The sequence below is a fragment of the Oryx dammah genome, unplaced genomic scaffold (assembly GCF_014754425.2).
Source record: "Oryx dammah isolate SB20612 unplaced genomic scaffold, SCBI_Odam_1.1 HiC_scaffold_25, whole genome shotgun sequence".
NCBI lineage: Eukaryota > Metazoa > Chordata > Mammalia > Artiodactyla > Bovidae > Oryx > Oryx dammah.
In genome coordinates, this window is record NW_024070209.1 from 3,174,159 (window position 1) to 3,189,328 (window position 15,170).

Below are 15,170 nucleotides of genomic sequence, written 5' to 3' on the forward strand. Positions count from 1 at the left end.
AAATCTTATTACACCTTGTAAGGCCCTTCACAGTCTGTCCCCTACCACAACCCCTTTACTTCTCCTCTCACCCTTGCTCACTCTGGTCGAGCCACACTGTTCTCTTTGCACACTAGTCATGCTTTCATATCAGAGACTTCACTGACTGAGCCCTGTGTATGAAATGTCTTCCATATATTCCACTTCCCTGTATACATCTCCTTCAGTCTTCAATTGTCACCTTCCGAATGAAGCCTTCCCTGACCCTCCTATTTAAATCTGGTGGTGTAAGACATTCCTCCCTTTTGTTCCCTTTAAAATAACATATTAGATATCCATCCACAGCAGAAGTGCCTCTGTGGGACTTGTGGGATCTGGTGCCATACCCCTGAAGACCTGGGAGCCATCCTGCCCACCTGTGTATCTGGACACAAACAAGCAGACTTCTGCACAGGCTGCGGAACCAATGAGCCCACCCCATCCTGTCTAGTTGCAGCTGGCAAAGAACCTGACTTGGGAAGGTAACACTGGACAAGAGATGGCTTGCAGAGTCTACCTTTCCCAAGGACGTATTCCAGCATGCCACTGGAAGCAAAAAAAAAAAAAAAAGAAAGAAAGAAAAAGAATCTGGCTGCAGTGGAGATAGTAAGAGGAATTTTCCCAGGGTCAACTCCCCAACCCATGCTAAGGCAACACTGCGTGAGACAGTGACCTCTCCTGGGTTCGGGGTAAGAGAGGAGAGCAGCCTGGTGGATTAATTCCAAGAAACATACAACCTACTAAGACTGAATCAGGAAGAAATTGAAAATCTCAATAGAACAATAATAAGCAAGGAAATCAAATAAGTAATCAAAAACCTCCCCAAACAGAAAACTCCAGGACCAGATGGCTTCTCTGATGAATTCTATCAAATACTTAAAGAAGAATTGATGCCAATCTTTCTCAAACTCTTCAAAAATTAAGAGATGGGAACATTTCCAAACTCATTTTATGAGGCCAGCATTACCTTGATACCAAAGCCAGACAAAGACACTACAAGAAAACTATAAACAATATCCCTGATGAATACAGATGTAGAAATTCTCAAAAATTATTAGCCAAGTAAATCCAGCCACACAACAAAAAAGCACTTGACAAAAATATATCTCTTCATGATAAAAACCTTCAACTGAGTACAGAAGAAGCATACTATATAATAAAGACCATATACAAACACCCAAAGCTAACATCACATTCAGTGATGAAAATTTGAGTTTTTCTTTAAGATCAGAAACAAGACAAGGGTGCCCACTCTTAGTCTTATTCAACACAGTACTGGAAGGCCTAAGTTAAAGCAATTAAGGCAAGACAACAAAAGGCATCAGAAGTGGAAAATAAGAGAAAAAGTTGTTATTTGCAGATGATACAATATTACATAGAGAACATCCTGAAGACTCAACAAAAAACTACTACAACTAACCAACAAATTCGTAAAGATGCAGGAGATAAAATCAATACACAGAAACCACTGTACTGGTATACTGGTGTACAGGCTATACACCAATAATGAAACATCTGAAGAAGAAAAAAAAACTTTTCTATTCACAGAAGTATTAAAAATAATACTTAGTAATAAATTTATCCAAGGAGGCGAAAGATCTGTATGATGAAAACTGTAAGACCTTGATAAAAGAAACTGTAAGAGACAAACAAATGGGAAGATAACCTTTGTGGCTCAGAAAAGTTAATATTTTAAAACTTTCCATACTAAGCAAACCCATCTACAGACTGAATGAAATCTTTATCAAAACCAATGACAGTTTAAACAGAAATAGATAAACAATCCTAAAATTTGCACAAAAATAGAAAACAATAGTAAGAATATCAAAGTTGAAGGCATCATACTTCCTGCTTTCAAAGCACACCTTAAAGCTAAAGAAATTAAAACAGTATGCTTCTGAAATAAAGGTAGACATGTAGACCAATGGAACAAATAGAGAGTCCAGAAATAAGCCCTTGCATATACTGTTTATCTAATATTTGACATGGGAGCCAAGAATACTCGATAGGGAAAGTTTGTATCTTCAATAAATGATGTTAGGAAAACTGGATAACCATACATAGAAAAATGAAATTGGACCCCTATTTTACAGCACTCTCCAAAATAACTCAAAATGGATTCAAGATTTAAAATATATAACCTCATACCACTAAACTCCTAGAAGAAAACATAGGGATAAAACTCCTAGAAGAATATAGGGAAAAAACTCCTTATGATTACAATATGATATCAAAAGCAGAGGAACAAAAGCAAAAAATCAGTAAGAGAATGCATTAAAAAGCTTCTACATAGCCAAAGAAATCATCAATGAAATGAAAAGGCAACCTATGGAACAGGAAAAACTACTTGTAAACTGGACTTCCCTAATGGTCCAGTGGTTAAGAATCCACTTGCCAACGCAGGGGACACAGGTTCAATCCCTGGTCCAGAAAGATTCCACATGCCGTGGGGCAAATTAACTCTTGTATCACAACTACTGAGCCCATGCTCTAGTCACAACTACTGAGTCCATGCATCAAAATTACCAAAACCTGAACACTCTAGCTTTATTGACTATGCCAAAGGCTTTGACTGTGTGAATCACAATAAACTGTGGATTCTGAAAGAGGTGGGAATACCAGACCACCTGACCTGCCTCTTGAAAAACCTATATACAGGTCAGGAAGCAACAGTTAGAACTGGACATGGAACAACAGACTGGTTCCAAATAGGAAAAGGAGTACGTCAAGGCTGTATATTGTCACCCTGCTTATTTAACTTATATGCAGAGGACATCATGAGAAACACTGGGCTGCAAGAAGCACAAGCTGGAATCAAGATTGCCGGGAGAAATATCAATAACCTCAGATATGCAGATGACACCACCCTTATGGCAGAAAGTGAAGAAGAGCCTCTTGATGAAAGTGAAAGTGAAGAGCAAAAAAGTAGGCTTAAAGCTCAGCCTTCAGAAAATTAAGATCATGGCATCCAGTCCCATCACTTCATAACAGATGTGAAACAGTGGCTGGTTTTATTTTTGGGGCTCCAAAATCACTGCAGATGGTGACTGCAGCCATGAAATTAAACGATGCTTACTCCTTGGAAGGAAAGTTATGACCAACTTAGACAGCATATTCAAAAGCAGAGACATTACTTTGCTGACTAAGCTAAATCTAGAGTACCTAAATGTAAATTCTGATAGGTGTAAATTATTTTATTGTTTAATTCCATCTCCTGACAGTGGAAAACACAGATTGGCTTTTAACTTGTTCTTTGACTATATACACGGTTTATCTTTTGAAGAACTTTCAGAGAGACTATTCTGTTTGCGTAAGATTCATGTGTTGAAATAAGTCCCTAGGAGAGCCAGTCCAGAAATGTCAAATTGGTGATCTTTAACTTGTTTTCTTTGGTCTACACTGTCTTTCAAAATTGACTTCATTTATCATTTGTAAATATCGGAAGATTATCATATACAAGTCCCTATTTCTGACTCTTCTTGGAAAATCATGACTGTGCATGAGCTTACATTCCCATGTGGCCGCCACTGGCTAGAGTGGAATAGGGGCTGGTCCTCTGGACGGGCCGTATGCTCTGCAGGCCACCTCGCAGTCCACTTGGTCTGCACTGTCTACACAGCCCCTGTAAGAACCTATCTGTAACTCTGCTATCTATTTGGTCTGCTGTGTATTGTGACAGGAACATTAAAAATGTAAAAACCTGGCCTTTAAAAAGGATGAAGCTTGATGCTTAGAAACAACAAAACATTGCTTGAATTAGCAAATTAAGTTAACAAGATAAAAATAAAATCTGTAGTGTAGTTGTAAACTACTTTTAAACTGTTTTCATGTCACTTTACTATTTTGCCTTTTAACCCAACATGTCCCTACACTTTGGCCATGCCTGAAAGCTAGATGATTCCATTTTTCCTAAGTGTGTCTCCATACACAGACTGACATATATGAGCCACTAACACCATAGCTTCATACGACACAAAGCCCTGGGGAAGCCAACAGCATGCCTAGACCTTCACCTTGGTTCCTGTCACTAACTGCACGACGACAGGCAAAGCCATCAAGGGTTCAGCTCTTCATCGGTAAAACAAGGGTACCAGGCTAGGAGAATATACACACACGTCTCTCCTAGCACTGGGATACAACTGCTGAGACCATCAGTACATTTACAAAAATAAACAAAGAACAACTCAGCACAATAAGCAAGTTAAAACTTTATCATCAAAATATGCTGACTTATCCATTCCTTGTTTACAAGATAGTTTTCAATTTTAAAAATGTCAAGATTATATGCCTTGTTTTTACACTAGAAGGTGCTACTTAATGACAATATGTGATGAAACAGGATTTTAGAAAGAAGAAATACAAAAATTGAAATAACTGATGAAAATTTATACACTAAAAATTAATTATTTAGTTATATCTCTTCAAAGGAGTCAGGGAAAATCCTGGGAAGATGAAATTAGACTTTGTTAATTTACTTTCCTCTGATATTTGTTATTTAGGTAATTATTTTGGAAGTCTACATATTAAAGCTTAATGCATTCTCTCAAATTCAAAATTTATTCAGATCAATTTTTTGTCAAAGTTTTTTTTATAGAAACAAGTTTGTATAGTATCTATAAAAATGATTATAAGTAAAATTTTAGAGGATACATGTGTAGATAGAATCCTAAACAGGCCCCCAAATTTCCTGCCCTCACTTTGTGACTGTGAATATCAGGAGATATCACACCTGTGCTTTGCATTATTTGATAAAAAGGATTCTGTAGATGCAATGAGATTATTAGTCGGCTCACTCTAAGTTAATAAAACAAGGAGACTGCCAGGTGGTCTTGACCTTATGACATGATGAAAGCAGAGCTTCCTCCACTGGTGATGGAAGGGGAAGCCGGAGATTTCCGAAGCATGAGCAAGATGGGACACACAAGTGCTGGTTTGAAGATGGTGACGAGGGGGGGGGGAGGCCTCAGGGAGCCGGGAAAGGTCCTGGTCAGCAGCCAGCAACGAACCCTCAGTCCTACAAGCACAAGGAGCCGGTTTCTGCTGACAATGTGAATGGATCTGGAAGTGGCTTTCCCGAGTCTCAAGTCAAGGACTCAGCCCAGCTGCCATCTTAATTAAAACCTTATGAAACCTGGAACAAAGAACCAACTGAAAGGTGACTTACAGAACCACAAGCGAACGAGTGGGTGTTTCTGATGCTTTATTACTCAGAAAAAGGGAACCAACACAGTGCTGAGGATTTACCTATTATTAAGAAGGAAACGGAGAAGGCGATGGTACCCCACTCCAGTACTCTTGCCTGGAAAATCCCATGGACGGAGAAGCCTGGTGGGCTGCAGTCCATGGGGTCGCCAAGAGTTGGACACGACTGAGCAACTTCACTTTTACTTTTCACTTTCATGCATTGGAGAAGGAAATGGCAACCCACTCCAGCGTTCTTGCCTGGAGAATCCCAGGGACAGGAGAGCCTGGTGGGCTGCTGTCTATGGGGTCGCACAGAGTCAGACACGACTGAAGCGACTTAGCAGCAGCAGCAGGAGGAAGGGAAAGAAAACCAGCTGAAGACGTGAACGCTACATTTTCCAGCGTGCTTACGTTTCAAAGCTGATTTGTCAGGCTGTTTCATGTTAAGAAAACAATGTGTGCTGAAGAGCAGAAGTGGTAATTTTCAGGAAATGGGGCAAACTGAAGTCCAGAATAAATATGAAATGTTCAAATCAGATTTTAGTTACAATAAGATAAAATTATATAAAAAAGATCTAGACATTTCACTTTCAAACTCAAGAAACATCAAATGTAGTGGCAAAACTTACCCTATTTTGAAAAAATGATGCATGAAAATGTGATGTTGTAGCAGATATTGATACTAAAGTAATAGTTTCTTCAGAACTAGGATTATGTAAGTAAACTTTTTCCATTTTTGGCATTCCAACTGGTCTGTAAAAACAAAAAGAAAATGGTTACAAATATTCAAAGACAAGCTACAGTGCTAGAGTTAATTTCTGATTATTGAAAAATTAATCAAAATTATGTAGACAAATACATACCCAAATATACAGACTTACTTATTACATTGATTTATATCTAAAGTTACACATAAAATGCATTCATTAGCTATTCAACAAATAAAATTTCTGAGTGCCAAGTGTATGTCCCACACTGAGCCAGGTACTGGGAGGTAAGGGGGCAAGTCTCCACTTGGATAAAGCTTACAGTATAGGAGGAAGCAGGCAAGGAACCAAAAGGTCAGATCCCTTTCTTCCTGCAACGCTACCTGCCTCTCTAATTCTGAATCTTCTCCTTCTCTCCCCAAATTCCACTGATAAATGCTCTTCAATTTAGAAGGCAAACTTTAGTGGCAAAGGTATGTGAGCAGATCTGCCTCATGAGTTAGGAGCTATTATCTTCATTTTACAGGCGAGGACACCAAGGCACAGAAAGCATAATAACATGCTTAAAGCCACACTTGGAACCTCATTTGAATCCAAGTCATTTGGCTCTGGTCCCTGCTCTAACAATAAAAAGCACGCACTCAAGATCTGATATCCACAGATTTTTTTCAATGTTCTCCTTAGGATCCAAGGTATAGTTTGTCTTAAAAGTGAAACCTCCTCAGTATGTAGTCCTTTAGGTACTTCCGTTGCTAATCATGTTTGTACAGGCTGTCCCACTCGACAGCTTAAGAGAATTCTAATGTAATATAAATTACATTTTTTTTCAGAGTGCTCCCTACTTATATAATTGACACCTGTCTTATTTCCTCAACAAGATTATCAGTACTCTAACAACAAAGGTTATGTTATACATGCACTGTGTATCCTCATATAGCCTAGCACAGAACCAGGCACATGGTGAAAGTGTGTGTGAGAGAGTCTGCCCACTCTGCCCCAGTCTTGACCTCAGGATTATGAAGGTCCCTGTCACCTGGCATCAGCCTAAACAGTGGCTCCCCATGTCTCTGCCGCTTGGGCCAGGCTGGCTCCATGTTCGACCCCCATACCTTTACCAACGTCTCTGCTCTGCTTTCCTGCCTATCCTCTGTGCGAAACAAAACCCTCATGTTCTAATTCAATTACACTTTTACAAGACCCTCTTATACAATCGTTTTGGCCTATGTTTTCTGAAATTTTATCTGTATAAATCTCAAATTTTAAGTAGCTGGCAGAGCTAGAATTGCTTTATATGTGGAATAGTGCATTCCTCAAGCTGGAAAAGTTAAACTAAGAATTAAAAATGAGCATAATGGAGTATACATAGAGAGATATGGCAAGATACTAGCAAAATGAGATAATCATATAGAAAACAAGAGAAAATATTAGCAATAAACATAGGTAACACCTTGGCTAGGGAGACAAAAATCTCTTCATGGCTGAGAAGATGAGATTGACAATTTAGCTCAGAATTCAGCAAGAAAGAATACATATTTAGAACATTTTAAAAGACAGAGCTATAAAAATCAAAAGAAAAACAGATATGTAGGGCATAACTAGAAGTGGCAATATCTGCAAAATAGAGTGTAGGAATATCTCAAGAATATGGACAAAAAATGGGCAAAACCCAAATTTTAAAAAAAAGAACTAATTCTTGATAATGAAATGTCAACAAGGAGAGATGAGGGAACACAATAAAATTTAAGAAGCTGTAAGAATTCTTCATATATGATGGATGTAGGTTTCTTAGGAGATATTTGCAAATATTTTCTTCCATTCTGTGGGCTATCTTTTTATTTTCTTGATGGTATCATTTGCAGCACAGAAGTTTTTTTATGTAATCCAATTTGTATATTTTATTTTTTTGTCACTTTTACTTCTGGAGCCATACCTAAGAAACCATTGCACAAAAAACCACTGCAAAATGGAGATATATTCCAGTGTTTTCCTCTAAGGTTTTATAGTTTAGTTTTGTTACATTTACATTTAGTTCTATGACACACTTTGTATTAATTTTTGTGTAGGGTATGAGGTAGAGATCCAACTTAATTCTTTTGCATGTGGATATCTAGCTGTCTTAGCATCACCATCTGTTGCAAAGATTATTCTTTCTTCATTTAACAGTCTTGGCACCTTTGTCAAAATCAATTTACAATACATGTAAAGTTCTATTTCTGGAGTTACAGGATCTTGATTACTAAAGCTTTGTAGAAAGGTTTTGATATTAGGAACTGTCAGTCTTCCAATGCTGGTCTCCTTTTAAAACATTGAGACTGTTTGGTTATTCTGGATCCTTTTTATTTCCATGTGAATTTTAAGACCAGCTTGCTAATTTCTGCAAAAAAGTAAATTGTGATTTTGATGGAGACGGTGTTGAACCCACAGATCAATTTAGGGAGTACTGCCATTCTCATTTGTGTTTTCTGATTTATGAGTATGGGACAGATTCTACCTACTTAGTTCTTTAATTTCTTTTGATAATGATTTGTCATCTGTAGTTTACAGTATTACTTTTGTTAAGTTTATATATAAGTATTAAATATTTTATTATTTTTGATGCTATTATAAATGAAATTGTCTTAATTTTAAGACTGTTCATTGTTAGTACATAGAAATAAAATATTTTTGATTCTGATGTTTAGTTGCTAAGTTGTGTCTGACTCTTGAGACCCCATGGACTATAGCTTGCCAGGCTCCTCTGTCCATAGGATTTCACAGACAAGAACACTGGATTTCCAGGGGATCTTCCTAACCCAGAGAGTAAACCCACGTCTCCTGCATTGGCAAGAGGATTCTTTACCACTGGGCCACAATGTTCAAACTATCATACAATTGCACTCATTGCACATGCTAGCAAGGGTATGCTCAAAATCCTTCAAGCTAGGCTTCAACAGTATGTGAATTGAGAACTTTCAGATGTTTCAGCTGGCTTTCGAAAAGGCAGAGAAACCAGAGATCAAATTACCAATATTCACTGAATCATGGAGAAAGCAAGGGTATTCCAGAAAAAAACATGTAATTCTGCTTCACTGATTACACTAAAGCCTTTGACTGTGTGGATCACAACAAACTGTGGAAAATTCTTAAGAGATGGGAGTACCGAAACACCCTATCTGTCTCCTGATGAAACTTGTATGCAGTTCAAGAAGCAATAGTTAGAACCAGACACGGAACAATGGTCTGGTTCATAGTCTGGTTCAAAACTGGTAAAGGAGTATGACCAGGCTGTACGCTGTCACCCTGCTTATTTAACTTCTGTGCAGAGTACATCATACAAAATGCTGGGCTGGATGAATCAGAAGCTGGAATCAAGATTTCTGGGAGAAATATCAACAACCTCAGACATGCAGATGATACCACTCTAATGGCAGAAAGTGAAGAGGAACTAAAGAGCTTCTTGATGAATGTGGAAGAGGAGAGTGGAAAAGCTGGTGTGAAACTCAACATTGAAAAAAACGAAGATCATGGCATCCAGTCTATGGCATCCAGTCTTATCGCTGGAAGGGGGAAAAATGCAAGCAGTAACAGTTTCTCTTTGCTTGAGTTCCAGAATCACTGCAGATGGTGACTGCAGCCAGTAAATTAAAGGACACCTGCTCCTTGGAAGGAACGCTGTGACAAATCTAGACCATGTGTTAAAAAGTAGAGACATCACTTTGCCAGCAAATGTTTGTATAGTCAAAGCTATGGTTTTTCCAGTAGTCATGTAAGCATGTGAGAGTTGGACCATAAAGAAGGCATAGAGTCAAAACGTGGATATTTTAGAACTGTGGTGCTGGAGAAGACTCCTGAGAGTCCCTTGGACTGCAAAGAAACCAAACCAGTCAATTCTAAAGGAAGTCAACACTGAATTCACTTGGAAGGACTGTTGCTGAAGCTCTAACACTTTGGCCACCTGATGTGAAGACCTGACTTACTAGAGAAGACTCTAATGCTCGGAAAGATGGAAGGCAAAAGGAGAAGGCAGTGGCAGAGAATGAGATGGTTCAGTAGCATCACTGATTCAAAGGACATGAATTTGAGCAATCTCTGAGAGACAGTTGAGGACAGAGGAGCCTGGCATTCTACAGTCCATGGGGTTGCAAAGAGTCAGACATGACTTAGCAACAGAACAATAACAACATATTGATCTGATATCCTATAACCTCCCTGAATTCATTTATTCTATATTTTTAAAAAGTGGACTGCTTAGGATTTTGTATGTATAAGGAGACAATGTCTAAAAATAGATAGTTTACTTCTTTCCAAATGCCGTTATCAAAAGTGGGGTATCTAAGTCTCCAATTATTACTACTGAATTGACTGTTTTCCCCTTTAGTTCTGTCAATTTTGCTTCCTGTATTTTGGATTTCTGTTGTGTGTTTAGTTTTGTCTTGCTTTTTTAATCTGACAATCTTGGTCTTTTAACTGGTGTGTTTAGACTATTTATACTAAACGCAATTTTTTATGATTAAAGTCTATCACCTTGCTAGTTATTTTCTATTTGTCGTATCTCTTCTTTGTTGATAATTTTTATTATAAAATATTGAGTATAATTTCTGTGGTGTGAAGTGAAGTGAAGTGAAGTCGCTCAGTCGTGTCCGACTCTTTGCGACCCCATAGACTGCAGCCTACCAGGCTCCCCTGTCCATGAGATTTTCCAGGCAATATCTGTGGTGTACATTACATAAAATAAAGCCTGTGACTTTTTTAGTTTATAAATGTTAGTTTGTACCTTTTAATCCCATTCACATTATTTTCCCCCTACTCATATCCTTTCCCCTCTGGCAACTATTAATTTGTTCTTTGTGTCCTTGAGTCTGTTTCTGTTTTGTTTTTTTTTTTTTTCCTTTGTTTTACTTTTATTTTTTTTTTAATAATTTGTATGCATCTCTGGCTGTGCCGGGGCTTCACTGCTGTGCAGGCTTCTCACTGCGGTGTTCTGTTGCAGAGCACGGGCTCTAGGGAACATGGGCTCACTAGTTGTGGCTCTCAGGCTCTAGAGCACAGGGTCAAGAGTTGCTGTGTAGCATGTGGGATCTTCCCAGACCAGGCATCAAACCCAAGTTTCCTGCATTGGCAGGCAAATTCTTTTTACCACTGAGCCAAGGAAGCCCCCCATAATTCTTTACATGCAGAATTTTCTAGTCCTGGCCCAATTAAACTAGAAATCAGATAAACAGATTCTCTACAAATAAACAGAGCAACATGTGTAACCAACTCATGGATCAAAGATGAAGTCTGAATAAAAATTAAAAACCACTTGCAAATGAATCAAAATGAAGAAATTAACTATTAAAATTTTGTGGTATACAGTTCAAGTTGTGCTTAAAGGAAAATTCATATGTGTAAATATACATATTTTAAAAGAAGAAAGCCTAAAAATTAAGCATCCATGTCATTAGAAAAAGAATAGCATATTAAACAATAGAAAGTTGAAGAAAAGAAATAACAGAAATAAGAGTGGAAATCAATGAAGTAAAACACATAAAATAGAGATGATATATGAAGTCAAAAATTACCATTTTGGGGGCAGACTAATAAATCATTAGCTACTTGGCAAAACTAAGAAAGAAAAAAGAGAAGGCATAATATCAATATCAGCAGTGATCACTACATCTAAAGTTGTAGTTAAGTCACGTTTCAGTTATTCTCATATTCTGTATCACTTAAACTAACATCAAATGCAACGTACCACCACTTTATTCATTTCTTCTGCAGCTTCATCTACAGCTGACTCGGACTGCTCTACACAGTGCGCCTTTTCCAGGATGGGAGGCCACCACCCTCTTTCCGTATTAGGGCTCTGCTGGTGCTCGGTGGTGAAGGGTCTTCCCAGACTACCCCAAAGTCAGGCTCATGTGTGTATGGTCCACAAATTATATGGATAAGAACTCTTCACTGTCTTTTGTCAACATTTACCACAGTTTCTAAGGGTCTGATGATGATTTGTGCTGCTTTTCATTTTACACACCATTGAGAATTTCTTTATAATGCTGACATGCAGTTTTGTTGCTGTTGAAGTTAAATGCCTTCTGGTGTCTCTAAAGCTTAAACCTAGATATACTGCCCACTCTCAGAGCTCAGCACTGCAGATGCTGCCAGCTCTTGCCCAAAGTGAAAAGGCTGTAGAGAAGATGCACTCCATCAGCAGTCCCTAGGAGGCTGTGCCACAGATGGCCCTTGAGAGGTGGGTTCCCACAGAAGAGCTTCCTGCTTTGCAGGGAAGCGGAAACCTGGTCCAGAACTGCTCCATGGCTTACAGCCCAGCCATCATGAGGCCCTCAATCTTTCTGTAGTTTAAATCTCAGCCACGAGGGAAACATCCAAAGATGAACCAAGGTTTGTTCCTGAGGCAGGGATGGAGGGCACCCAGAGGCAGGTCTGGAACAATGCATTATGGTGAGGAAGCAGGAGGCCGAGTGTCCTGAGGATCCCCAGTGCATGGGCCTCCTCCTGCCTCAGGAACCAGACCTCTTAACCAACAGGCTCACTGATCTCAGGCAGGGGTCACAGAACCACAAAATAAAAGCAGGTACAGATCCAGCTGGGGCTTCAAACTCTGGCCTTGTTGCAACAAGGAGAAGCTTTACAGAAACAACATGGAAGGGAACTCTTCTTCCTCAAGCCTTATGCACATATGTAACTGAAATGAAAACACAGAAATAAACATGTCTTCCTTACACCCTGTAAGTTCACCAATTATGCTTTTTTCAGCAAATGTATTTGTGTGTGTGTTAGTCGCTCAGTCATGTCCAACTCTGTGATTCCATGGACTGTAGCCCTCCAGGCTCCTCTATTCATGGGATTTTCCGGGCAAGAATACTGGAGTGAGTAGCCATTCCCTTTTCCAGGGGATCTTTCCAAACCAGGGATTAAACCTGGGTCTCCTGCATTGAAGGCAGATTCTTTACTGTCGGAGCCATCAGGGAAGCCCTTTCAACAGATGTGCTCTTAAAAGTCAAGTATTTTGTACACTACCTGGTAACCAGTGTTTCTCCTATGAATTTGTTCTTGATGTTTTTCCTCCTGTGATGTCAGTGCAATCAATCTCAGTTTAGATGAAACAGACATGGTGTAAGACAGACAGGTAATGTGGAGGATTCTCGAAGAAGACTGGACTGAAGATGCCCAGCTACAGGAGAGGACGTGGGTAAGGAAACAAGGCTAGAGGTGCCATGAGCCTGGAAGTGGGGCTAGGTCAGAAAGCATGCTTTGCAGTGCTGCTGAAGTTGGCCATGCTCTTTTCCTAGCGATCAAAGAGGGGGGGCCTGGACCACACCCTCCAGAAATGAACCCTTGCTCAGGGGAGAAGGGTCATCTCCTTATGCTGCTCAGAGACATCCAGAGTACGTCAGCAGGCTATTCCAGTCACACATCGCATGGGAGCAGGCTTTCTGCAGCTGCAGGTCCACATCATGGAAGCAGAGGCGGTACTCCTTGGATGGACCTGCCTACAGGACTCATACAAACAGCTCTCCCTGCCTCTCCCTCGCCTCAGGTTCCTCGATAAAGTAGGAGACTAAGGAGAGAGGCCACACTAAAACCGTGGAAAACTATGGTCAAGTACTAATACAAATTTACTTGTAAATAAACAGGCAGTGTGTCAAGTTTATGTTGCCGAACGAAGTACCACAAACTGAGAGGGTGAAAGTGACACCCACTTACCATCTGACAACTCTGTCAGGCGCAGAGCATGACAGGTGGGTCTGCTGGGGTCTCGGGCACCAAAGCTCAAAGTTCATGCCGGCTGCTGGCAGAGTCTGGGCTGCGCTCAGCATCTGGCCATATGGCCGCTTCATTTTCAAAACCAACACAAGGAAACTCCCTTGCATCAAATACCTTTGACATTTCTGTCTCTGATTGCTACAGCCAGATTTAGAGGGCTCATGTGATGAGGTCAAGTACCCAGATTACCTCCCCAGTCTTAAAGGTCAACTGATTTGGGACTTCAATTACACTTTCAAAATTCTTTATAGCAACGTCTAGGTTAGTGTTTGCTTAGATATGATTGGGAGCAGGTGTATGTGCTCCTTAGGGACCAGGAACCTGGAGGCCACCTTAGACTCCTCCTGTCACAGACATCACGTGCTACTGCTTGGCAAGAGAGTAAGACGTGAAAATAAGACGAAGATTTTCAAAGCTCTGCTGGTGCTGGTCTTGCTTGTTTCCATTATCAGCTGCTTCAAAGTAGGGCCAAGAGGGTTACTGTGAATTATTTAGAGATAAATCAAGCTGATTATACAGCTGCTCTCTGGGCTGACAGGGCAGAGCTTCTGACTAGCTGCCTGTATTTTACAAGAGTCTGAGACCCGAAAGAATTAGGAAGAAGCACTCATGAATTAGAGACAAGCTTGGAAAGTAAGCTGCAATTTTGTGGTCAATGGCAATTTTTCTAGCCACAGAAAGGTGACAATGCAATGCCACAGAATAGCTGAAGAGATGGCTGAGCAGCTGCCCTCAGACAAACTTTATGAGTGGCAGTGGCAGAGAGGTCTATCAGCAGCACTTCTGGCAGGAAGCTGCGCCGAATCAGCATGCAGTGCTCTGCACCACTCAACCACCGCAAAACCCGACCAGCGCCTCAAGCATATCTGGTAAAAGAACCTGCCGGCCAGGGGAGACGTAAGAGATACAGATTTGATCCCTGGGTCAGGAAGATCCCCTGGAGGAGTAAATGGCAATCCACTCCAGTGTTCTTGCTGAGAGAATCCCAGGGACAGAGGAGCCCGGTGGGCTACGTCTATGAGATCACAAAGAGTTGGACACGACTGAGCGTCTGAGCACAGCACCCTCAGGCTGAACTGGGGTGTTGGTAGAACAGTGGGAAATTGGAAAGCTAAAAAGCGCCAAACAGCCCTTTAGAAGAGATGGCCTACTTAGTTTTCTGGGAATACCAGAAAGTGATTAGGGAGAAATGGCTCTCATAAACTGACTTTCACTTGACAGTAAAGACCTCCATTTATAGCAAGTTTATTCAATTTACACGTTTTTAGAAAGCCATTAAGTCTCTACTTTAAACTTTAGACTTGAAACCAAGATTTTCTGTACTTAATTATATAAACCAAAGAACTCAATGAAACAAGTCCTCACCCAAAGAATCTTTTAAAACTACAGTAAATGTTTGAAAAAAGGAGTTGTTATGGAAACAGAAAAATATTTAACAGCACTGGCATATGTAACTAGGGGGGTGAGTAAAGGGGAGGGTGGTCATGTCCAAGATTTCTCCAGGCTAACTGTTAC

General features: G+C 40.0%; 1 protein-coding gene across 1 annotated transcript in view; it reads right to left on the reverse strand.

The window, feature by feature from the left end:
* Nucleotides 1–15,170, reverse strand: part of TMEM131 (transmembrane protein 131) — a 175,551-nt gene that overhangs the window by 76,132 nt on the left and 84,249 nt on the right. Inside the window, exon 5 of the mRNA XM_040267617.1 lies at nt 5,832–5,955. Coding sequence (XP_040123551.1) covers nt 5,832–5,955 — 124 coding nt within the window. The remainder of the gene's footprint in view (nt 1–5,831; nt 5,956–15,170) is intronic.